A 26,717-nucleotide genomic window follows, 5' to 3' on the forward strand; every position below is an offset into this window, starting at 1 on the left:
CTACGTAGTATTGGATTGATACAACAAAAGTGATTTAAGAAAACCATAGACAGAAGTCTCTAGCCAGAGAATTAATTACTCATTCATTAATTATTTTCAAGATCACTGAGATTATGCACACCAAAAGGCACTTGCATTGGCACCTGATTAGCAGAGGCTATTCTGTGACAGACTGAGACAACAAGGAAGCTGCTTACTAAATAAAAATAGTTTATAGTATACAGTTTCCTGTACTATTGCAAATTAATTATAGATGATTTAATATTATAATCAGTACTTATATTTGAAATGTTTAAATTTTATATCAAACTTTGAAAAGAAAGAACAATGGGTTTCATCATTCATCATTTACTGTAATGACTGTCAATTGACTGGTTTTCTAGTCCTACTAATTTAGACTGATTCTTTCCATTATTTCATAACAAAATCCAAGAAAATTACTTTCCAAAAATAGAGAAATCAATACAAGTTTGGGAGGAGCATATTAGCAGGTGTTCATGAAGTGTTTCTAATGAAAATGCTATATATAGTCCAATATATTGTTTTTCCACAAAATACAAAACCCCTGTGTCTTTTTAGCAATCCTCTGTACTCTCATTTAGCAGATCAGCTGCATAGTTGAGAATGTCAGGCTTTGTGCACACCTCCTTCATTTGAGAAATGCACCCCTGTATTGTATTGAATCAACTTACAGAGATAATGTGTGGAACTATTAAGAGAAAATGTGTCAACAAAAACTTAGGTAAATCTGTTGTGTAGATGTATCATTATCTATGCCTTTTTCAAGCTGCTGCATCTTTTACTACTTCGTGGACAGATAAATTTTTAAAGGCATTAAAACAGAAATTTATGTCTATACACTGAGAACCTGATACTGGTGCCCTCCTTACCCTTTTGCTTGGATTCATTACATTTAACATGATTTAGAATTTCAATTGCTGTAGGTTCCTAGCTTATTATAGAAAGGATTGGTGACACCTTTTGGAGCAACCCACTTCTGTAGCCATCATACAGGCAATCTGGAGTGATGCACATGCCCTACCTAAAAGCCTAAAAAAGTGAGATATATTTGGGTCTTCATGTACCTCAGTTCACTGCTGTTAATAAGAAGAAAGCATCTGAAATGCTATAAAATTTGCTGCTTACTTAAAAGAAAATACAAAATTTTTGTTAGCCTCCTTTTACACAAGGATTAAAACCCCAGAATTTTCATTGTTATGGTTTAGCAAAGCTTTTCTGATAATATTTACTGCCAGCATCTGCAAATAATGGATGCAATTCTAGCTAAATCTGTATTGGCAAACAGACTGGAGACTCTTCTCTGGCCCTGAGGCCAGCAAGCTTAGCACAGCTTGAATCCATGCAGTTTACTTGTTCCTCTCACTTCAAAACAGGGTGATGTCCCTCTCTTCCCAGCCTGCCTGCTGTCCTGTGCTAGCATCAACCATGCCCAGGCAGACCCTGAAAGCACTGGCTGACCCAAGCAAAACTCTGCCAGGGACCACACTGGCAGGTTAATGGCACAGACAGACAGCGACACACCAGTGCTTGAACCACACCAAATCTCTGCTTGGCTTTCTAAGTAGAGAGAGATGGACAGCAGGAAATAACAGGTCTGACTCTAAACCAACACAGATCCGGAAAATCAGGAATAACTGGCCGACAAAAGGAAACAGCTGTGAGAACGGGATGAGGATCAGTGTCATTGTCAGTTGAAATAACATAATTCTAAGATTTTAATTTATCTTTTCAGGTTTCATCGTCCATAACTGTTTGACCACATCCCATATTTCAAGTAACAATTTTCTTTGGGGAAATCATTGCGTCCTGAAGACCTGAAATTGCACTGGAACTTGACTGAGTATGAGTGTATGCTACAGCTTACCCTGAGGCTAATGAAGAAAGTAGCCCTTGTCTTTGTCAATGGACAAATGATTAGTCTAGGAGGAGAACCCACAGGAAGCGTTTGTCCATGTCCAGACAAACCACGGTTCTGCAGCCAGCCCACCCAGACAAGCCAGTGGACTTCTTTGTGAGAGCTCCACGAGTCAGGAAGTGCTGAAGACAATCGCTGGAGAGCCTGCTGCCAGGATCTCATCAGGCTTCATGGGGCTGGGACTGAGGGTAACAAAGAGGGAGAGGGATGACAAAAGAACTGAGAGCTGGGGGAAAAGAGACTTTGTCTGTCAGTCCACAGAGCTAAGTGGAATGGATGGGACTGCTCAACAATGCATTTGGCCAGTGGGAAGAATTATTTTTTAAAAGACAGAGAATAAGCAACTGCGCATGTCAGTTTTTTCAGTGGCTACAGCCTGTCTTAAAAAGATAGCAAGCCATAAGTCCTTGTGTCATCAGTACTTTAGGAAGAACTATCATTTTCTTTGGTGCCAGTAAATACAGTTGCCAGAAATTAGTCCTAGTATAACTCAACTGTCTTTTTTTTAAATCCCAGTGCACATGCTTCAGGAAAACACATGGAACATTCATACAGAACAAGTAATATATTTTTTGGTTTTTTAATGTTGACATATTCTGGATTCTCAGACATACATAAACAAGATTTGAAGGACAAATAATGTGACACTATGAATGCAATGCAATGCTTTGTGTTTAGAAACACTCCTTGCTGTCTGTCACTTGCCATTCAAACCAGAGGGATCATTATCTTTGTCATCCACGGCAGGCAGTAGTGACAACTCTGACATCATGCTAGTGTGAATCCAAAGTCAGAATTGAAATTAGGCACAGAAGTCTTTATTAATAGGCCTGAGCAGCAGTGACTACTAATGTAACTTTTTACATTTAAGGACTCTTGCATTGCTTTGAGGAAGAGCTCCCAGATGAATCAGTGTGTCTTCAGCTAGTGGTCCTTTAAAAGTGAAAGAAAAATCCTTGGAGTGTCTCCAGCCTGTTTTTGTTGAGTGTGGAGAATGCTTCTTAGATTCCTAATTTTTTATACTATCTTGAAATTGTACATGTGAATATAATACTATTAAAATTAAGTGGTATGGAGTGTGAAAGGCAATACATGTTTTTTCTAAGTTGGCCCAAAGGCCTATTAAAAAGCCTGTGGCATTGTTTACACTAAGAAATTCTCTGTCCCATATTAGCACTTATTTATCCTTTGAATTAGTGTACACAACATTGAGGGGGGTCTGGAATTCACATATGCATACATTTAATGCAGTATTACAACATATTTGCTATTTATCCTTTCTAATGTGTGTACATATTACAATTTATTTTTGTCTTTTATGTGTCCTGTTCAGTTTTTAATTATGAAGTGTAAGTATTTCTTTTTCTGGCAATAAAATATCTGTGTAGATGTGATTTTTACCTCAGAACCTGTAATAGATTCTTGTGGAATGTGTTTAGTTTATAAAATTGAAGGCTGTTGTTAGAGATGTCAGCCTGAAGGCAGGAGGGCAATTTGGTGGCTAAAATTAGATATCCCTCTTTAGAGCTATTTACAACAAGACCAGGTTTGCATAAATGAGGTGGATTATTTTAATGAAAAACACTTCTAGTAACAGAAGAGTGCTTTCCAACAGCTGTCACTCTGTCACTCTATTATTTTTAAAGACATTGGGAAAGCTTTTAAAAAAGGTAAAATTTAAATGACTGTTAGGATCCCTTACACCTTGGTAAAAATCAAATGATGGACAAGCCACAAAATATCAATAACCAAATTTTAAAAAAACCATCTACATGCTTGTAGCAAAGAAAAGGAAGCAGCACCTTCCTTTTTTAATGTAATCAATAAGAGCCATTAGGATTCCATTTGCAGAAAATAAGCTTCTGAAAGTCCATCATTTTATAAATATAGAAACACTACTTTGACATCAAGGAAGTAGTGAAAATGTATTCTTTGGCACTAAATCATACAGGAATTAGCAGGGCATTAGGTTTGTCAGCAATTCTGATAGAATGCTAATTTTTATTTTTAGAATTTCAAGAGTAAACTCAAAAGTTACACTAGAATAGTTCTGCTTAAACTTTTATTTGCTGATATTGCCAAATTTAGGAACGTGTGTCCAAAATCATATAAAGGTCTACTCTGATGACTTTGAAGTATAAAACACAGTATTTCACTTCAAAGGAAATGAGAGGAGCAATTAAATAGATCTCAGTGTTGCATTAATCACATTGAAACATTTGAAAGCAGCCAAGATACTGAAGGCAGAAAGACAGCTGTTACACAGGCAGAATAACTCGGACACAGGTAAGGTCAGACTATAAATATTTTATATAAGATAGTAGCTCCACCACCGTGCCAAGGTACACACAGCTTACACAAGTAAACGAAAACATGTTAAAGTCTTAGGATGAAGTGAAAAAATTGACTTTGCAAGAAGACATTCCTCTATACTAGGCCTGGACCATGGATTGAAAGTCACATGCCAACCTTATTGTTTTAAGAGTAATAACACAAAGATGAGGATACAACTTCTGGCTCAGACTTCTTCAAGCTGAAGTCATGTCATAAGAAATAAGGATGTGTAGGTGAGGTATCACTTAGGCTTTTCCTATCTTCCTTCTGGGGTTGGAGGGATTTTTTTAAAGTATTCCCTCCAAGTCATTTTTAGTTGCAGGACTCTAGCCTTGGCAGAAATGCTGAGTTAATTTTTAATTTCTTACTATTTTGATAATAATCAGATGCATAGTGTGGCCCACAGTTCAGTGAACTAATTAAACACATTTATGTAACTGGACAAAAAGAGTTACCTTTATGGGAACTTATGTAAAATCTTATGTGGTATACTACATAACATTATCATAAGATATAGCAGAATTAGAACTTCAAACTATCCATAATGTATTGTATCCACACAGAGACACAGAATTGTATATATTATTTTTGTATTCTAAATACAAAATTTAGAACTTAGAATTTAGAATTTGGAAATTAAATTTTAAAATTTAAAAATTTAATTTAGAAATTTAGAATTTTGTGGCAGATTTTTTAGCAGGAAAACAACAGCTGTAAAGTGTTGTCCATGCAATAAAAAATGAGAATTTGGTATGTCACCATGTGCAGTGAAGCAAGTTTGCTTCAAGAAGCCTGAAGTCAATTTCTGCTGCCTCTACTAGCTGTCTGTATTGATAAGTTCAAATGTTTTCCAATTGCATCAACAACCCATTGGAAATATTACACCATATACCTGCTTTGGTGCTGCATGCTTTCTAGAAGGGAAAAATCAGGCTAACTCCTAAGAAATTAATGAGTTAATAATCCTAGAGTTAAAAATAAAAATATGTTAAATAGGCAAAGAAAAAATAGCACTTTTCATGCAAAGGATAGTACAGTCCAGGTGGCTAAGAAGGATCAGTATGATAATTTTTATCAGGTTGGACAAATAATTCAAATGTCATGCACAAGATATGACAAACCTTACACACATGATACCTATGTTCCCACAGAGTCAGGTATGCCTACATTCACAGAAAGAGAAAATTAGCAGCTTGAAGTGGCTTCTGAAATTATCTCACATATAATATTTATCAGTATAATCACACATCACAGTATGTTGCTGTGAGTGCAAAAGAATGGATGCTTAATCAAATCCTTATTTCTTCTTCACATAAAAAATTTAAATGGTTCTAGAGTGTCTCATCTCTCTCCTCTTTCAGGTAATACATATTACTCTTTATAACTCAGATACAGTCTATCTGGATTTTTTTCTTTTAATTGTGCTGTATATGTTGACTCAACAAGTACCAAAAAAAAAAAAAATTAAATGCTAATGATTATTTAAGCTAATACCCTTTCAACTGGTGATTTGAAACATGTTAGGACCAGAAGCAACATCTCTTCAAAGTCACTGAAAGTATTCATGGCCATTTGTAGTTCTACAGACTGCATTTATTTGTTGGGTTTATCATTTACCTATAGTTGTGCATGTCCCTTGCTGTGGTGGATTGACCAACCTCTGATGTGATGTGGGGCAGGACAGCCCCACCATCTGCTTTGACCAACCTGAGCACCTCTTAGAGAAGAACCACAACCTCAGTGCTGACATGGAAAAACCTGATAACCCTACCAGATAAGCACCCACTTTTTAACTTGAAAGCCAAACAAAAGCTGTGAAACAAAGGGATGAAGTATCCCTGCTATTATAGAAATTAGACTTTTCCTTCCAGGTGAAGTGAGTGCTTGGTTTCCTGCAGAGATGCTTCAAGCTCAGATCTGTAAGTAATAATACTACAGCTACATGAGAGAATTTATTTCAAATTAGCAGTTGCTTAACCTGACTATAAACTCAATCTGAGCCCCGATTTTTTATCATCATAAAGTGCAGACAGATCCAGCCAGCAACAGACTAAAAACTTCTAATCCAGTCTGGCAGCCTGGGAATCAAGCAAAACCCCCTGACTGTCTGCAGCTGGCAGGGCTTGGAGTCAGCAGAGGGAAAGCCACACTGTCACCTGGGTACCTGGCAGCACAGGCCTGTGTGAGCACTGCTGACATCCTAATCTGAGACCAGAATATTGGTCCATGTCTTAATGGCTGTTAATGCTTTAATGACAAAGCAAACCAAGCTAAAAGCCTACATTTGCCTGAGACTGTCAGATGCACAGGAACCATGTGTTTAACACTTTCATGTCCTCTGGTTTTAATGATCTTCAGGAGTTAAGACCTGTGCCATTGCTGTAAACTAAACTGAAAATATACTCAGGGTGAAAAAAAACAAGTATGGATAAACTTGCATCTTGGCTTTAGGATCTTCCACATTTTGTTCCATTATTGTTGCTAGCTGTAATCTTATTACACCAAGATCAGTGCAATATTCATTGATGGGGCATAGATTATGATTAAAAGAAAAAAAAATATATTCTGAAAGATTTTATAAAGATGATACAAAAATATTTTGAAGGTCAAATTAAAAAAAAAAAAAAAAAAAGAAAGCAGTCCCCAGAATAGCTTAAAACGTCTATTTAACAGAAATCTGTAAAAAAGACCCCACCAAAACTTAAAAAACTGTATCTATACAGAGAAAGGGAGCAATGGAGTGAAATTAACATATATTTGCCATAATGTTCAAACATGTTTATATTTATAAACTCTAATAATTAATAAGGTCTTGTTTTACTTTGTTTCGATTTTGTTTCAAGATTTTAATGGAAATAAAGCTCACATGAACTAGATACAGCATTTCACCAATATTTTCTAGAAGCTACATATTGCATTGGATAGAAACGAAGAAAGCAATGGTATTATCTGTATCTTCTTGTTCAAGTATAAATTCTTTATATTAAAAAAAATCTTGCAATACTATGTAAAATTTAACAATATTTGAACGTTGTTATGATCTAGTAAAATGTTAAAACATTGCTAAACATATCTCCCATTCACTACTTTGTGTGGTGGTATATTGATTTGTAAACTTGTACAAATTTTGGAATTAAAGAAATACTGTGGTTTGGATTATTATTATTATTTTAGCTGGTGTGATTTGAAACAAAAATATCAATGGCTTGTTTGAATGGGCATTCGACTGTATCAGCAGCAGGGGAAGGGTGTGGAGATGGCATATGCTTAATTGCCTGCAACTGTTTAAACAGCTCTTAAGTTTCGGGGGGAAGAGGGGGTTTCCTTAAAAAAAAAAACCAACAGAATTCTATTTACAATTGAACGGCAAATCTGGGAGAGGCACAAGAAGATTGCAGAGCACAGACACTGCTGTGCACACAGGAGCTGATAAAGCTGGTAAGTTTGTGTCCCTTCCCAGCATTCTACCGCACAATAGCTCAAGCGGTAAATCATGGCAAGGTTTGTGTGCTGTGCTTTGGACCCAGCAACACTGGGAGATCACAAACCTGTGTTTCTCTGGCTGAGCTGCAGTACACAGGACAGGCTCAGCAGCAGGAATCATTGCACTGCTGCCTCTTCCAAGCCAGCCCGCACGGACACGACCCCAGTAAGGAGGGCTCCATCACACATCCACACCGGTGCGGGTAGCTGAGCTCCAGGACAGTCTTACGAGGGTCCAGTGCAGCCACAAGATTCTTACTTGCTGAATGGACTAAAAGGCAGCCACCAACATGTGAAACGGAATTGTCACGTGAATTCATTATAATTAAAATTTTGCATAGAGTGGCACTCATTCATACACACTGGGCCAGTTCTTAGACTTTATTTTTTCTACTAATTTGATGAAAAATAGTGAAAAATTATTCCTTAAGTAACTTCCTTTGATTTCATTAAATGTTCCCATTTTCAAGTCAAGTAAGGCAAACAAAATCAAACCTTGGTTCTCCATTGCCTGTCATGCTAAATAGTTACTGGTAACCACAAAAAATGTATCTGAAACATTATCAGCTTAGAATTGCTGTCCCTTTAAAGTGTACTTTCCACATGTTTCATTACTTTCAAAAGATGGAAGGCCGTGGAGAATCAATAGCAACAACTTTTCAGCTTACACAGGGCAGATTTTATGTTACAATTATAAAATTAATGCTACTTGGCTCAGTGTGATTGATTACGGTAACTCTAAAGAGGTGACAGACCTGATATTGCATTTTACACAGATGTGTGATATCTGTGAATGCAAGTAACTACAAATTAATGACAGCTGCTTCTTGAGGTTTTATCTGTAATGTAGCTTGTGTATGAGTGTGTGTGTGTGTATATATATATATATATATATATATATAAAGAATGTATTGGGGGGCTTATGTTATGCTTGTTTTATGGTGTTTGTAATTAACAAGGAAAATAGAAGTGTGCTGCCTAGTTGTACAGTACTGTAAGATCATCTGCTGTGCACAGTTCCAAGCACCTTAGACAATTGTGCTGCTATTTGAATTATAGATATGTATTGAATATATACATATATATGAATGGATATATATAAATAGAAAATTTTAAAAATCACCTCTAGAAAATTGTTCAGAAAATCTTTACTGAAAATATTTTCTACTTGAATCTCTAGCATGTACATGGGCATGCATAGTAGAGTTAAATTCAGAGAGCCTCCAGAGGCCAAATTAAACTCCCTCCTCGTGGAAATTAAATGAAAAAAGGTTTCTGAAACCTCCCTTTGAATTCTGGCAAAGTTCTTCAAACACATCTGGTAAATTCCCTGTGTGTGGTGTATTCATGGAGAGGTGTGTTCAAAGAGGTGATAGTTGGTTTAAAAAAATAAAGTTAGGGTTGTAGCTCAGTAGTTTGGAGACCTAATCTATGCTCTCAGTTTCTCCTTTTTTTATCAGCAAGAAGTGTTTCTTAGTAGTTTCACTGACAGCAGATTTACAGTGGAAATATACCCTCTGCACAGGAACAAAACTGATCTGCACAGCTGAGGGTTTAGCCTAGTTAGCGGTGGATCTGCAAATCTTTTAACTTTCAAAGTGACTGACAATACCTTTTGGTTTTAATTACTTTAAAATAATTTCTTCTTTGCAAGAGCTAAGAGAAAAAATGAGCATAAATTTCCTCACACAGAAGGCAAGCTGATGATTATGCTAAGGATGTGCTTCCAGCGTATTATCTTTCAAGTGGCTGCCTTGACAGTGAGACTGTTTCAATACCGACCATTTTTCTTCTGCAGGCATAAAAGGAGGAGTTAGTGACCCGAGCACTTACCCCCTCAGTCTCTGTAGATGCTCTTTGCCGAGTTCTGTTTGTAGTTTCTGCAAAGAATCTGAGAGTGAGAGAGTGCAGTGGGATGGATGGCTTTGTAAGGCTTGGATGAAATGAGAAGCTGAAGCAGTCTCCGAAACACTCTCTCATACACAGTTCACAAACACGTCATACTAAATATTGAATTTTTATTTAAATCAGGAGATGACTCACCCTAAGGTATCAACAAAGGAGGCAATGTGGTGCCTATTGTTGCTAATCCACAATTCAAACTCATCCCCAGATGTATTACTGTAGTATACAGATATATTACTGTTAGTATACATTAGCAATCTTCTGTGATATGGAAAGGAACCTGTTTTAATTTCTGTATGAACATGTAATACATATCCTTCCCCCTAAATGCCTAGAATCTAACCAGGAAATTCAGGGGAAGGATGTAAATTAAAGAAAGACAGAAAACACTGAGACTTAACAGGTAAACTTATCTTACACTCAGGAAAATGCTGACTAATAACAGAGCTGAGAGCAAAAGTTAATGTTTCCCCACATCCAAACTGATACAATGCTCCTTGACCAGATTTGGGGTGTGTGGAATGACAGTACTGCCACCACCAGTTCTGGAGGTGCCAGGTTTGGGGATTGTGAAGGGTAATCCTGTCCCCAAGACTATGTACATGCACTTCTGTGGATGCCAGAGAGGCACGTCAGGAACTTGGAAGCAGCAAGGAGTAATCTAATCTCCATCATTACCCCACAAATAAATGCTAAGTACTGTGTTTTCAACAGCTGAGTGACTCGGTTCTTAATTACCCTGTGAAAATCCAGCTCTGCTATCCCAGCTGTCGCGGGGTCGGCAGTACAGACATACTGCAGGGAGGGAGTTGCTGCTCTTGGGTGCAGTCATGAAAAACCATTCGCAGGCTGCGGTCCAGCAGGGGTCATAGCTGATCTCCTTGTGCCGCGGGGTCTGCACCACACCCGCACAAGGCTGGCAACAACGAGACACTCACCGGGCACTTTTTGCAAGGAAGAGGAAACAAATATACGCAGAGATTATCTGAATCCTCCGAGTACAGGAGTTATTTCAGCTGATAGACTGGATCAGATTAGATTGTGCACTTCTGCAAGAGTGGTGCGACGAAACTGGGTAAAGATTCAAGACTTCAGAAAACAGCCAGAAGAGTGAAAATCTGGGTTCTTTCGGAGCTTTAGTGACACCTACTGAAAACCAATGAAATCCACCCAAATATGACTAAAGCTAATACTTTACGGTACATGCATGCATATATATTTAGCTGCATCCATACACACATAATGTGGATAACTTTTCTGAATTTTCAGTGAAAACCTCTTCTTAGTTTGTTACTATTTAGTCGCCTGTAAACACAAGGGAAAAAAACCCGTCCCCCTCTGTTTTATACTTTCTTTTGAAAAGAAATAAAGCAGGTTTTAAAATATGCAGCACACTTCTCTTTTTCTTAGCAAGGAGCCTGTACGTGAGTGCCCGTTTTTCTGCACAGTGCCGCTACACGGTGTAGGTAAAATTAATACAGCTGAAGTCATACTGCAGAATGGTTCAGCTCGGAAAGGACCACAGTGGATCGTCTGGTCCAACTTCCCTGCTCACACAGGGCTATCCCATGGCACATGGCACTCAATTGTGTCCAGACGGTTCTTGTGTATTTCTAGTGAGGGAGACTCCACAGCCTGTCTGGACAATCTATTCCACTGCGTGATCACCCGCACAGTAAAGAGATTCGTCCCCATACTCAGGTGGAACTTCCCATGCATCAGTTCCTGTCTGTCGCCTGTTGTCCTATTGCTGGGGGCCATCAAGCAGAGCCTGGATCCAAACTCTTAACACCCTCCCTTCAGATATTTATGGACATTGATGAGGTCCCCCCCCTTAGTCGTCTCTCCTCTGAACAGATCCAGTTCCCCCAGCCATTCCTCGCCCGAAATAAGAACTCAAATATAGCAGAACACTGTCAATACCAACACATTTTACTTGCTCCCGGTCCTTCAGACTCAGCCCCCACAACCCGCCCATCCCCTCAGCCCGCCCGGCCCGGCCCGGCCCGGCCCGGCCCAGCTGCTGCGCATGCGCGCTGCCCCATGGCCGCCTGCGCCGCGCTCTGCCATTGGGGGCACTGGCGGCCCGAACCATTCTCACTATTTTGAGGGGAAAACTGGGGAAATGTGTCTCCGACATGCATCGTGCTTGGGTCCCCTGAGCCTCTCTTTTATCAAAATACTATTTCAACCCGAGAAAAGCCTTGTTTGTTTTGTTGGTTTTTATTTAACCGGGAAACAAAAACTTACAAACGTGGCCGGACTGGCGGCTTATCTCTTTCCCCCCGTTGGTCACTGGTGTATCCCAAGATGGAGGACACAGGTCGGGTCCTCTGACGCCTGTCCCGCGTGGGAGCGAGTGAAATTCGGGACAGCGGGAGCGGCCGGGGGACAGCGCCATGGTGAGTGTGCCGTGCTCTCTACTCGCAATTGCCTGGGGAACAAGGTCAGAGCAATAGCGTCGCCCGCAGGTACCTTATATCGGCTGTAACGCGGTTTGTTAAGTAAAGCCGGCAGCCTTGCTGGAAGTGTTTTTCCAGGTCAGATGTGGTAAGTCGTAGGAAGAGCTTTCAGGCGCTTGAGAATACTTGGTGGGTTTGTTGATCCAGAGCGCCCGTGTGTGCCGATGTTAGAGCTGTGCCTGGGTAGTGGTGCTGCCGATGGCCCTCATGACTGATGCTGAATTGCTGCTTTAGGAGCAGCCGTCTAAACTCTCACGAAGCAAGGTATGTCTTGATGAATTTCCTTATCAGTTTCCCGTGTTTCTTGGATGAAGTGCGTTGCAGAATTCCTTTTGAGGGCTGTATGCTAAACTGTGTGCTGTTATCAGATATGTACTGTTGCATGTATTGCCATTTTGCAGCTGAATAAGCTGCGTTTGCTGTTAGAGCAAATGAAATGTCTGTTGTGCGTGTGGGGAGGTGAGTTAAGCTCCCACCGGTCTCTTTATGCTTTGTCTCCAAGCATTTGTTTATAAGGCATTGCCTTAAAACGAATATATCAGCAGTTCTCTTAAGGTGCATTTAATATTTAATTTTTTGTTAACAGTTAACCAAATTTCCTTTTGCAGCCTCACAAGAAGAAAAAGCCCTTCATAGAGAAGAAGAAAGCAGTAACATTTCACTTAGTGCACCGAAGTCAGAGGGATCCTCTTGCTGCTGATGATACTGCACCCCAGAGAGTTCTGCTGCCCACACAGAAAGTAAGTACTCGCTTTTAATACTGAGGTTCATTCAGATAAGAAACACCATGGAGAAAAAAAGTTGGTATGCAATTATACAGTTCAAAAACAGCCTGAGAGAAGGTAGGTTTTAGTTCAGCTTATTAAAAAAGGGATGTTGTAGGGAATTTCGCAGTTGTGAGTCACTGCCTGATGGTTGAAGGATGACTTAACTGGCATTAGAGGTGTAAATGTATAAAGAAAACAACAACAAAACTTGCCTGATTCATTCTGATAAAACAGGCATTGTTGGAAAGGTCCTGCTCAGACAGCACCCAGACATGGAACCAGCTGACTACAACGTTCTCATTGGCTGTGGATTAGGGTGAGAAGTGGAGAGAGGACTTCAACAGACAGACACTCTCAGTAGATGTGTTGCTTTTCTTTTTGGTAGTTAGTTTTAAATGGACTTGAGTAACTAAATATATTGATTTATTTGATTATTTTCTTCTCCCCCCTCTTCCTAGGGGCATGAGGAGCAAAGAAGGGAAGAGCAGCGCAAGTATGGTGTCTTCTTTGATGATGACTATGACTATTTGCAGCACCTCAAAGAAGCCTCTGGTCCCTCTGAGCTTGTCCCATCTGTGCGTGGGCAGCAAAGCAGAATTGTCATCACAAGTGAGGGGCACATAGAGGATGAAATTCAGAGAATTGCAGTAAGTGGTATTTTTGCTGATGGTAGTGCTGTTCTTGGGAATATTTACATTCCCTAGACACATTAATTGTATATATATTTATATTTATGTGTAAGGATCCTTTTGACCCACAACCAACTTGACTTTCCTACAAATAAACCCAGAAGCTGGCAAGCTGGTGTTTACTGATTAGCACAGTGTTAAAACACTTCAGGTACCCACAACAAACTTTTTTCTATAGAGATGGCTTGCAGAAGTGTTTATTTGAACAAGTCATGTGTTTTTCTGGGGTGGGTGTTTTTAAGGTTTTTTAGAACTTCTAAATGCTGTGGGAGTTATGAATCAGGTTGTATTATCAGCACACCATGTTGTTAAAGGGGAATGTAATAGAAGCCAGACAGAATAAAAACAAACTTTTCAATTGCTGGCATAACTTGTAGAAGTTCACAGTGGTGGTTCACACTGGAGTGGAAAAACAGTAAATGTTTTGAAGCAGTGAAGCATGCCATTGCCAGTCACTTATAGCTGAGGGTGTTTGATCTAACCCAATATCGTCATTTTAGTCAAAACCAATAATCTTAGTCAGAGGAACCTTGCAGGTACAGCTTGGTGATACTACATAAGGTTTAAAGTTAGGATAGATGTGCATGTTGTGAAGCTTTTAACAAGCCTTTCAGTAAAGGGGTGAATTCAAATGTGTGCTTGTGTTCTCAAAACAAACCAAAAACATTTAAAAATTTCCATGTGCCTGCTGTACAATCATTCTCTAAAAAGCTTTAGAGATGCAAAAAATACTGTTTCTGTACATGGAGAATATTGAAAATAATAGAATTGATGCTGCCAGCACTTTATGTTGCTATCACTGTATAACTCTGAAAATTTGCTGCAGATAATGTAGCACTTGTTGAAAACATTTAAATAGCACTAACAGAGTTTCTTTTTGTCACAGGAATGTCTGCATGATTTTGTTAATCTGAGCTCAAATAAGAAGCTGAGAAGAAATACATTGTGATCCTGTTTTTCTGTTTCTTTTTCTAAGGCTCCATCTATTAAGTTGCCTTCCTCAGTATTTGCCACAGAGTTTGAAGAGGATGTGGGCTTGTTAAATAAAGCTGCTCCTGTTTCAGGTATTTGTCACCTTCCTGTGATGTGAGTTGCAATCTAGGAAGTAGATGGTAATTAGGGCTTCTATTGTGATGGCATTTTTTTTTTTTGGCTTAGAACAGGCTCAGTAGCAGACATAAGGAATGATCTGTGAGAGACCCATGTTTCAATTTGAGACTTACTTCTGTGATTGGCCAATGAGAGTTCTTTAGCTTTGCTTGGAGAGGGTGAATCCATGATCTCTTACTATGGCATAGCAAATGCAAACTAATAACAGGGGAAAACTGTAGGTAATACTATTAATTTATTATTCTGTCCCTTTGTATCCAAGTCTGGAACTGCATTCTCACTCAGTTTCTCTTCAAATGCTGAGTAGTGTTTGCATCCCTTCATTAGTGTTATTTCAGTGTTACAGGCTGTGAGTAGGTTTTTGTTATGTATCCACGTTTGCACTGGACATTGACTCCACAGCTATCTCCATCTTTCATAACAGTAAGGAATTGTAGCAGTTCTCTCTGTCCTGACAGGAGAATGCTCAAGACAATTCTGTTAATTGCAACAGAGAAACACTTTTAACCTTTTGTAATGTAAGGAATTTTAGGATTGGAGCTAATGCTTTTAGCTAATCATGTGGTATTTTAACCTGGATATTTTTTCTTTTACAATAGTCTATATTAAAATGCATTTATGAAAGACCTCTGGGAAATGTTTTATTCTGAGTGATAAAAATTGGCAAGAGATTGGTGGCATGCCCTGGCTTTTATCAGATCTACAAATATTCTTGAGGAATTTTATGATTCTTTGGTTTAAGCTTTCCTTACTGCAAATTAACAGTCCAGCTGGGTTGGTTTTTATCCAGGAAAGTAACTTTGTAATGTCAGAGAAATTTAAATATTTACATTTCGTTTTTTCAACTTTCTAGGACCACGGCTAGATTTTGACCCAGATATTGTTGCAGCCCTTGATGATGATTTTGACTTTGACAATCCAGAAAATATCCTGGAAGATGATTTTGTTCTGCAAGCAAATAAACCACAGAAGCGGTAGATAGAGCTTTGTTGAAACATTTGTTATGTAAATAGGAGAAATTCTATTTGCTATTGCATGTGGTGGTGTAGGAAGCCACAATGGTTTCAGATTTCAAATTGAATACTTTGGTGTGTTGAAAAAAGTCTTACCTTGTGTTACTTGGATGGCAGCTTGCAAAATGAAGTTTATTATGTTATCCAAAAAGTGGGTTTCATTTGTTACTTTGAGCTTATGGATCATGTGCAGTGTTTGGAATAATAGTGTTCTTGAACTGTTTAAAACATTGTCATCTATAACATGTAAAATATATCAGTAATAGTAGGCCAATGGGTGTTTCTGAACCCTTTACAAATGCTTCGTGTTTGCTTACAAATACCCCACTGCATTTTATCTGCTTAGGTTTTGGCATCATTCTCATAATTTCATGAACAGTAAGAGTTTTAATAGTCAAGAATGCAGCTGTTATTTTTCTGCTTTGACATGTACAGCTGAATATAAAAACAACTTTAGTCTTAGTGCACAGATGCATGATCCAGCTAGCAATGCTTTCAGCTCTCAGACAAGTGTCTCACTCGAGATTTAAATCCATTATTGCCAAATGGTTTCAGGTAACCCAGCATAGGTCAGAGCTATGTAAAGGTCCATGTATTATTCTAAAACTATTTTGTGCTTCTGTTCAGGGGACCAGATGCTGAGGATGAAGATGAATGGGAAGATATGGAAGATGATAGTGATGAGAAGGATAGCTGCAGTACTGATAAAGACTATGATTCAGAAGGTCCTTTGTCAGATGGTGAGGTTAATGGACAGACAAAAGATTTCCTTTTTATGCAAGAAGAAACCAGGAGTCGTTTCACGGAATATTCTATGACATCTTCAGTGATAAGACGGAATGAGCAGTTAACCCTGTTGGATGACAGATTTGAGAAGGTGAGGCTGCGCAAGAGTGTAACTGTGAAGGGTGTTAGGTGCTTCTTTGTCTATTGATTCATTTCATCATGCAGTGTCCTGTATACCTGTGCAGATTTTACTTCTTTTAGCAGTCAGGGCATCAAGCTACTGCTCTCTGCAAGTGTTCTGCATTTAATACTGGGTACATTTAGAGGCTTGTGTAACCTAGACTGTAGTATTAATTGCTATTGCAAGGCCTAGCAGAGATGGAGATAAACAAAATTACTCCAATGACTGTATGATCATTCATAATTAGTGATACACTTTTGTCCAAGAGGCTCAGTTCAACACAGCAAGCAATTTACAGGTCCCTGGTAAAGTATACATTCATGAATGGAGCATGGAAATAGGGTGTAACTTTTGTTCTGAGCAGTGACAGGCTTCTTAAGGCATAGATTGAAATAATGCATCAGAATAAAAAATGTTTTTTAGAAGCTGGTTTTTATATTATTATAAGATAACTTTGTGAGTCCTGTGTGGAAAGAACACTGACAGTAAGGAGGAAATCCTACTACAGATGTGTTTGGCAGTTGTTCAGCAAATGCGAGGGGAGAGGGAAAAGAGGCAAATAAAAAGAAGTGCGTGGCTCTTCTTTAAGCTGTCAAGAAGTTGCATGACAAATGTGGTCTAATTACAGATACCCACTTCTTTATTTTAGTTTTATGAACAATTTGATGAAGATGAGATTGGAGCCCTAGATAACGTGGAGTTAGAAGGCTACATCAACACAGACAATGCTCGGTTGCAGGAAGTCCTGGATGATTACTACAAAGAGAAAGCAAAGAAGTATGTGTTCCCAGAAGTACTGCTTCACATAAGTAGCTCTGTAATCCTCTGTTTATGTGGAAGTTTTGGGTGTGTTGTTTCAAGATCACGTACTCAAAAGATTGCATCCCACAGTAAAAGCAGCTGCATAAGAGTATTTTCCATTTGTATGATAAAGTTAAGTTGGTTTGAGTAGGTTATGCTGTATAATTGTGTCGAACTTAATGTAAGCAGTATCTATTAGAGGCATTCATCCTCTTGAAAAGCAGAAATACTTCTTTTGTGTCTTTGTCCTAATGTTTTTAGTTTATTTTGAGGAGACTTACTTAAGGAAACTTCATTTTTGCTACAAATTTCATTGGAAGTAGCTTTATTGGGTCTTGGGCTTGACTTAAGGGAGTCTGGGTTTACATAATTATACATTTTCAATAAGAGATAAAACATTTTTTTTGTTCTCTGAACTTTGAAAAAGTTGTGTGAAATTGGACACTCTTGAACCTGATGAAGATTTGGACTCTCTTGTAAATGAAGAAAGTGAAGAGGAAAAGGAAGAAATAGTAACTGTAGTTATTGAGGAGCCAAAAGAAAAGTGGGATTGTGAATCCATTTTGAGTAAGTATTTTGGAGTTTGATTATTTGTTCTTAGGATTTCAAGGGAAATGATAGTGATTTCAGAACTTCCCTGCCAGTGCTTCAGGTAAAATGGTTTATTCTCTGAGCACAACAGGAGAAATTCCCAAAATCTAAGTAGCAGTACAATTCATAATTGCTATTTGCAAGCCTTTCTTGACTACTTTCTTTTTTCTTTGTGACTTAGGTACCTATTCAAACTTATATAACCACCCAACACTTATTAAGGAGCCATCAAAGGTAAAATTATTAAACTTACTCTGATGAATAAAACTGGGAAAACTTCAGATAAATGTGTTTGTTTTCTCAATGGATATCTGTTTTAAAAGACAGAGAGCAGAAATGAGTGTTGGGGAGGGCTCTGGTATTATTTCTTCACTAAAGAAGAGTTTGGATATAATTTTTCTTATTAGAAGGAAAACTGAGTTAGTTAAATTTTTTATAATAGCTAGGCAGAAACAGAGCAAGGAATTTCCTTTGTTGTTATCTGTGAGACACCTGTGAGATTTGTGTAATCTGTGTCTCACCACCACATACTTGCTCAGATTTATTTTCCTATGGTCTGGAACAATTTCTTCTAGTTCTTTGGTCTTCCATAGGTTCCCCATCATTAGAGCACAGCTCTAATATAATATCTAATATAATATCAATATAATTTGATATCCCCAAATTTGAAATGAACCTTTTTCTTGCAAGCTTATAAAGGAATATTGACTACTTGAGTTCTTTATTTTTTCAGTAATATTTAAATAGAAGGGGAAAATGTTTTTCTTGTTCTGGAAGGCCAGATTTTGTCACAGATGTTTTGATTTTTTACTTTGGGATTAATGTGTGTTTTTGTGGGGGAATTAAATAGTATGAGGAGACTTAACATTTATTACTGTTTAATCTGGATTTGAAGTTTTTACATTGATAAGGCAGTGCCATGTGCACTTCTTGGAGAGAAAGCTAGGGGCCACTAATTCCTATCACTCTCTATTTTAGCCCAAACCAATAAAAATTTCTCAAAAGACTGGAATTCCCCTACACATCCTGCCTCAGAAAGGTCTGACTGCTAAGCAGGTGGAACGCATGCAAATGATAAATAGCAGTGACCTGCCAAAAGCATCAACACAGCCTCGTTCCAAAGCTGAGAGCAAAGAGGATCGCAAAGCCAGAAAACAGGCAATCAAAGAGGAGCGAAAGGTACACCTGACTGCAAATAAAACCTTGCAGAGCATTTCATGTTATCTGAATTCTGTCTTACAAGCTTTCTTTAAAACTCTCTTGTTGTGTGTAAAGGTAATGGGAAAATCTTGCTGGTCTCAAAGGACTAATTATTGCTTCTTAAAAATAAAAAAAAAAAATCTACTGGAAAGAAAGTTAACATCACACTTTTGTCTTACTGATTTCCAGTGTCAAAACTTTGGGTCTGTTACTGTGGCCACTACTGCAGGTACAACTGCTGAAGGAACATCAGATTTCCTTACAGTCTAGAGTAGCAAAGGAAATAGTTACTTTTCATTTTGTGTGATCTGAAACATCATATCTGAAAGAAATGCGGAAAATCCTAATTGGTTGCAGTGAATCGTAGCTGTCTTATTTAGGAACAGAAATTGACAGCATATTCAAAGCTTCTGCTAACTAAAGGTGTTTATCCTGGTCGTACACATATTAACTTGACTACCAATAATTAGTGCCATAAATAATTGCCAGATTGCTCTTATTTTCATGATCTAGAAGAGTTAATTGGAATAGTTTGATTTTGCATGTTAATTACTATTTTGTAAATTTCTCATTATTCCTGTGTACAGGAACGCAGAATGGAGAAGAAAGCCAACAAGCTGGCCTTCAAACAGGAGAAAACAAGACAAGAGAAAGAGTTGCTCAATCTGAAACAAAATGTGCAAGGTCTGAAGCTGTCCTGATGAAACTGAGAAACTTACTGTGGAAATATCCCTAATTTTTCATTGTTGTTGAGAAGGGAACTGCTAACTCACACCTTTGCCAGTCCTGCTCAAAGGGCGTTGTTCAAATCTCACTGTAACAAGACTCAGTAACTTGTCATTTTTTCTAAAGTGAAATTCTATATATAATAATGTGTTGGTGATATCTTTTCTGTCATGAGTAACATGGCAATGGCTGCAAAGTTTCATTACAGTAGAAATGTATTAAAATTACAAATATTTTTCTTACAAGTTATCACTGAACAAAGTTATATATATTTGTTGAATGTATTCAACAAATCATCAGAATCCTACAGATTTGATCTGATTAGATTCTTCTATTAAATTATTTCAGTTTACAAAACAGTATTTTCATTTGTGTCTTTTCTCTCTTATACTGATGGTTGATCATAGTTCCTTGCTATGGTACAGTTTTGTAAGTCAAGGAATTTACACCCATTCCTCCTTGGTTTTTTTTTGGGTGGATTATTTATTGGTTTGGTACTATGATGGGAGCCTTTTTTAAACAAAGGTGTCTGAAAAGCTGTTCTGCAGCTAGACATTACTGTTACCTAACCTGAGTTTTACATTTCCTGGCAAACAAAATCTGTCACAAGGAGTGTTGCAGTTACAGTAGTCAGTGACCATTAATGTTGCCATTGGAATTGGCTTTGCTGGAAGTACTCAATCTGAGTAGGATGGCAAATAAATAGCTGGTACTTGGATAAAATGTATGTGTTGCAGATAGTCACTGTCTTGGTGTTTCTAGAATACCCTTCCTCAGGTCTTGTGTTTATCTTTGTTTAATTGGAATACAAACTTAATACCCACTACTATAGTTATAAAAACTTCCTAAAGATGAGCTGAGGGCCAAAATCTGTAGGTTTGGTGTGAACTTAAATGTTTATACTGTGAACATTAATTATTTTGATAGTGACTGGTTCATAATGTGGGTGAAATGAATAGGATTTGTAGTCAGCCCTGAATCCTGTATTCATTAAAAACCCCTTAGGTTTGTGCCTGTATGTTGCAGACAATCTTCTGCTTTTATGTGAAAAGTTAACCTTTTTACTGGAAGGGACATGGTAACCAATACATCAGTGCTGTGTCCTGACTACTGGTGAATTCAAAGCATCTTCAATATTCCTTCCATAGTTTTGTGGATACTAGATGGAGACAAGCTAACAGGGACTGATAAAGTCTTTTAATATACAGAAAATTCAAAATATTTGTTTTTTATTGGAAGAATGCTTTTATAATATATTTTGATTGGTAAAGTATCATGATTTTGGAGAAGGGAATAAAGAGGCATCTGAATCTGCAAGTCTTGATCACTGCTCAGAAACCTAGACTATCATATACAGTATACACATCTAGATTAAGCCTTTATTTTCTACAATTGTCTGTTAACAGAATCAATAGAAATAATCTGTATGATTAGAAAAAGTTTCAGCATTTTCCTTTAGCTGATGCCTGTACTAGTTTTCATGTGTTTGACAAGCTTAAGGGGGATCTGCCTGTGTCTTAATTGCTAATTGTGTAGTCACTGACTCTGTGGTAACTGGAACACTGACCACCCAGTACTCAGGACTGGTGACAACAAAACAGAAAAGGAAATGTGAGAAGCAAGTCTGTTGAGGTGAGTCAGATACCAGGAAATAAGTTCAATGGAACAAGTCAGTAACAGATGCTGTTCAGTGCTTTGGGGTGGAATATGATTTTGTGGTTTACCAAAAAGAACAGTCTTACTAAAGCCAGTGCACACATTCTTTGCTGGGTTTCTCATCACTGATTCAGTGGTACTGTGCTTATAGCTAAAGTCCTTTAAAATAAATACAAAAGGGAAAACAAACATCTAGAGGGGATGAGAACAGAATAAAGTGGGGGAGGCAGAGGAAGGCGCTTGAAATGGTGAGTGTAGTCTGGACTAAGGACAGACACAGCTGTTGCTTGGAAACAAAAGAGGAAAGACATTTAAACAGAGGCAAAAGGAAAGGGGTCAAAAAGATTTCAGAATTGCTTTGTTCCTCTTCATTTGTAATCAGTGAAACACTGCAGTAACCTTAATAGTGCTTTGGAGTGTGGTAAAATCTCAAGGAAAAGGTAAAAAACAAAAGAAGTCATTAATCTGCTTAGCAAGACAAGGATTTCTTTTGTTTTAGCAAGAGGAAGTAAAGAATGCTTACTTGAGAAGTCCTTACAGAAGTTAATTTAATAAAATACCTCTGTAGGTTGCAAGTCAAATGAAGAGGACTTTTTCCTGAAGTTTTTCTAAAGGCTGTTTATGTTTAATAGAAGTCATGTCCCTGCTCTGAAATGAGTGTGATTTTCTTTGGAGTTAGAAGGGCCTGAAACTACTTTCCATGTAACTTTAACATCTACTTTTTCCAAAAAAAAAAAAGGTGTTTTAAATGCAAATCTCAACAAACTTAACACCTACAAAGTAAGATCATCTTGGAATGCTGTTTAACATATCATGGAAGCATTCCACCTTAATAATGAAGATCATGCCACACTTTGCATGACTCTTTGTACCTTAGCCATTGCTGGGTATCCACTAGCTGAGATCCAAACCGTAAATGTGGGTGGGTGCAGGTCACCTGCCCTGAGTTTAGGCAGTGATGAACATAAGTATTGTTCCACCATCTCCTCAGCCAACTGTGATGTCATTGTGAGAGCACATACCTGAGCAGTCATGTGGAAAACAGAATGCTGCCTGTCATAGGAAAGGAGGTTTTGTGCTTTGTTGGAACAGGATAAATGAGGAGGGAGTTCTGCAAAAGGGAACACTGGTATGCAATGGGAGGGTTGGATTTGATAGTTCTTGGGTCCTTTCCAGCTGAGGATATGCTGTAATCCTATGGAGATGTCCCTTTCTGACAATGAAGTACTGTTCCAGCAAGAGCCCTGTCCAAGCACCGACTGCTGCAGTCATGACATCCTGTGCTGTGTAACTGAGGCTCTTGCATGCTTTGCATTTTGCACAGCTGCCTGAAGTCAAGGTCTGGCTCCTTCTACAACCCATGGAAAACACTTTGCATAGTTTGTGGTAAGAACTCCTTCTTTTAAATGAGAATTTCAATGCATTTAGCTGAAGTGGGTAATGAGCACTGAGGAAGAAGGAGGTGACTGCTGGTAGAGAAGTGGGTTGAACAAGTTTAAACAACAAATTATCTAGTAACTGCTTTCAGTAGTGAACGTGATTAGAGGATTTATCGGGCACAGACACACTGTGATTCATCTTCAGTCTTGCACTGTCTTAATTTACCTCCTTGTCCAAAACCATGTTTACTATACACTGAATTTAAAACAATGTATTTTCTCTTGCTGAGGCATAAATTACTAACTTGTAGCTTCCTTTTTTGTTCTAGGGTTTTAGGCTGAATTTGTTATTTCAGTCTTCTTGGAAAAAGTAGGCTAATAAACCATCTGATAAGTGGTCCCTTTGACAGCATAATGTGGGCAGCAGGCTCTGTTCCAAAGCCTGCTGAAGTGAATGAAAAGATTCCCCTTGACCTCCCTGATCCCTGGATTATAAACTGAATGCGTGACTGCACAGTTTGCCTGGCACAACCCAAATGCAGGGGTTTTCTGCAAGGGGTGGGGCTCTCCACGTACCTCTCTGCTTTTCAGTTTGTGTTACTGATCCTGTGTCTCCGTGATCAGATCAGATCAGCCCTACAATAGGGCTAAAACCTGGTTTGGCAAGGAAAAAACCCAAACAAAACAAAAAATACACTGAAATCAGAGTGACTGCAAGAACCAAGACAAAGGTGCAATTACTTTGCATTAGTAGTCCCATGCTTGGTATCTCAAGATTCGTGAAGAGCATAATGGTTTTATCTAGCAAAAAAGTTTGAAAAGAGAGAGCTGTGTGTTGTAAGAGAGGTGAGAAGTTTTGTGGCACCATGACTGGTGTGAGATCCACCTCCTACAGTGGCTCTCTGTGCCCTGGTGATGCAGGACTGGTTTGCTCCTCAGTGAGCAAGACACAGGTGTCTGCTGCACTTCCAATACTACAGAGGAATATTCCTCCCAAGTTTGCTGTCAAAAATGTCTAGAAACAGAAGGACCTGAGTCATAGGAGTAGAAGGTTCAAAGGGAAATGAGGATTGGGAAGTGTGTGTTTTTGTAGAATGAGTTGTGTTTTAGTCCAGCTGAGCTGTAACCAAAGTGCCTTGCTTAAGCATCTGCTTAATTCCTATGGAAAGAGAGTGGACAGCATAGAGAAATTATTAAGAAAATCAAGAGAATAACTGAGAACTAGAAAGGGGGAGTAAGCAAAATAAGATAGAAACAGGGTCTTTAACTTACCAGCTGTGGATAGACTCATGCAATTCACAGTGCAGGAAAGAGGCTTTAGTCTCCTTGCTTCCATGGTGTTCCTTTCAAAGGGCATTGCCCATCCTGTTGCAGAAGAGTGAGAGTGATGCTAAAATATGAGACATTTCTGAACCTTTCAACCTCATTTGTTGTGAGGCATGGCCCTTATACAAATTTGGCACTGGATATTGTATCTACCTAAAATTTCCAGTGCTTCCAGCTGCAGGTGCTATCCCTAGTTTTCCTTCTGTGCTGTCAGGTTACAGGTGCTGGTAAGCAGCTGCTCCCTTTCAGTGTGGGGCTGTGGCTCTTTCAGTGGTGTTGGTGGGATGGGCAGTACTGCTGTTTGTCAGGAGAGACCCCACTCTGGAATACATCTAAACTCAGAGAACTAATAATGAAAATATTGGCCTCTTGAATAGGATCAGACTGTTCTCCCTCTTAATTAAGAAAGAAAGAAAACCAGGTGTGTGTGTGGGAGAGTCCAATGGGACAGCTCCTGTTCACAGACCCAATCTGTTCTTGTCTGCATGTCATCATTTGGACTGCTCTCCAGTCTGTTCCTGAGCAGAACAAACTGGAAATGGCTTCTATTTCTTACTTGTGTTGAACTGCAGCTGTACTTGGACAGCTTTTGAAAGTTTTGATGAAGTCCTTCAGGAGTTAAACTGAACCCAAAACAAATACTGCTGCAGCTCCCTGCTCCTGGATATAAGTAATTTTAAAACCTGTGGAAGAAAGCATCATTAACAAAGCATCGCTCCAACCCATAAGCAACAGTTTTTCTTTGCATCCCAGCTGATCCAGTGTTCCAAGGAAGCCTTGAACAGGAAGTGCAAGCCCTTCAACATTTTGAGACAGAGACTATAGGCAAGAGAAATCACTACTGTGAAGAAGCAGTCCCTGCAAAGCGTATAGTTCAAACTGAAGTGTGTGTTTGTTATCTCCATGTGAAGTCTTTCATCCAGTAACACTATTGTTTCCTCCAAGGACAAAGCCTGGATGTTGTGGATGAGTGTCACATATGTGCTTGACTGGGTGCCAAATTCTTCCCCCCTTCTCCCTGTGCTGCCAGTGTTTGGCAATATGAAGAGCCAAATCAGCAGATATCGTGCCTGCCCTGGGCACATGAGTGTCTCTGCTCTTCAAGTAAATGTTCAAATATAGTTTTTAAAGACAATGTGAATCTCTAATAGATTTCTCTTCACCTAAATCTGAAAGAGTGTGATTCAATGATCCATGAATGCCCAAGGTTGAACCTGAGAGCTGCCCTTTCACAGATGAAGTTGCAGAGATTCACTGCTATTTTACTGAAGGATTTAAAAATGTGTTTGAGCTGAACTTATTTACCAGAGATGGAGGAAAAAGATGCTTAAGCTCTTACTGGAACAAGTAATTTTGCTAGGGAGGAGGTGAATACACATGGACATACCTGGATATTTTTTTATCCAGAGATGCCAATTCACTACTGATTTGGTCGACTGCTGTTTTAAAATGTCCTTTAAAATCAGTTGTGGAAAGAAAGAAGTGCACAAAGGTTTAAAGTCAAAGGAATGTGACAAAGGGAGAAGGGAAGGTGTCTTTTCTAATAAGGTCTTTTCTGATTCTTCCTAGGTGCTCTTAGGTCTGCCATGACCATGGTATTTTGTTGGGGAGTGCATTGGTTTTTTATCCTTCTTCTAGTGCTGTCAATAGACAGTGAAGGGCTGAACCAGCTTCCCTATGCCTTTTTAAAAATGCAAATTTCATTTGTTTCTAATGTTTTCTTTTTCCCTCAGAAAAAAAAAAAGAATCCTTCTCTAAGATATTTCTGTCCCTTGCAAGGGGGAAGTGTAATTTGTGCCTTCTCCTGTTTCCATTACTGAAACAGCCCGGGAAGAAATCTAACTGGAAGCAGCCTTATGAGTATTTTCTTAAGACTTTTCAATCAGCCAAGCAGGTCACAAAAGCTGTGAAGGAGGACCACCTTCTTCCACCAAGCACCAATCCAGATTTGTAGTCTGCTTTTTTGTTGTGGTTCTTGTATACTGATCTTTGATAAGGCAGTGACATCTTACTAACCACAGATAGGATTCAGTTTTGCACCCCTGGCACAGCAGAATGTGAACATTAATTCTCTCCATAGACTCTGATTTTCAGCTCTGTTTTTTGGCTTGAATTGAGTAGGAATGCAAGGCAGAGGCAATGGAAGAGGCAGAGGAAGAGAAAACTAACCATACATTTTAAACTTAAAGGCAGTAAATCTGATGTTAATACACTCAGGAGGAGAGTCAGGATAGCTGTACTGTCCTGTAACAGAGGGTGAAATGCATCCTCTCTCCACTCAAAACAAGTAGTGTACACAGGCTTCCCCTCTCCCACAGGGTGCCTTTTCCACCGTCCCCTTCTCCAGCCAGCTTTGCTGACAGGGAAAGGCATTTAAAAAAGGACTGGTCTGGTTTACTACTTAACACCAAGTTCAGCCTCTGCACAGAGCT

General features: G+C 38.7%; 2 protein-coding genes across 4 annotated transcripts in view; both read left to right on the forward strand.

Annotated features, from left to right (window-relative positions):
* The window catches only part of PHACTR2 (phosphatase and actin regulator 2), a 133,899-nt gene extending 126,464 nt beyond the window's left edge, over positions 1-7,435 (forward strand). For all 3 annotated transcript variants that reach the window (XM_009095334.4, XM_018920001.3, XM_030235618.2), the window contains one exon: positions 1,754-7,435. In XM_009095334.4, the coding sequence (XP_009093582.3) occupies positions 1,754-1,769 (16 nt within the window). In that variant the 3' untranslated portion in view covers positions 1,770-7,435. The remainder of the gene's footprint in view (positions 1-1,753) is intronic.
* A 4,474-nt stretch (positions 7,436-11,909) lies between these two features.
* LTV1 (LTV1 ribosome biogenesis factor) lies at positions 11,910-20,286 on the forward strand. Its single transcript, XM_009095308.4, has 11 exons — positions 11,910-12,060; positions 12,729-12,860; positions 13,346-13,534; positions 14,553-14,640; positions 15,540-15,660; positions 16,327-16,576; positions 17,256-17,383; positions 17,835-17,974; positions 18,180-18,232; positions 18,977-19,177; positions 19,786-20,286. Exons 1-11 carry the CDS (start codon positions 12,058-12,060, stop codon positions 19,897-19,899), a joined length of 1,419 nt encoding a protein of 472 aa, XP_009093556.2. The 5' UTR covers positions 11,910-12,057; the 3' UTR covers positions 19,900-20,286.
* Positions 20,287-26,717: the final 6,431 nt, after the last annotated feature.

This window comes from Serinus canaria, chromosome 3 (genome assembly GCF_022539315.1).
Source record: "Serinus canaria isolate serCan28SL12 chromosome 3, serCan2020, whole genome shotgun sequence".
Lineage (NCBI taxonomy): Eukaryota > Metazoa > Chordata > Aves > Passeriformes > Fringillidae > Serinus > Serinus canaria.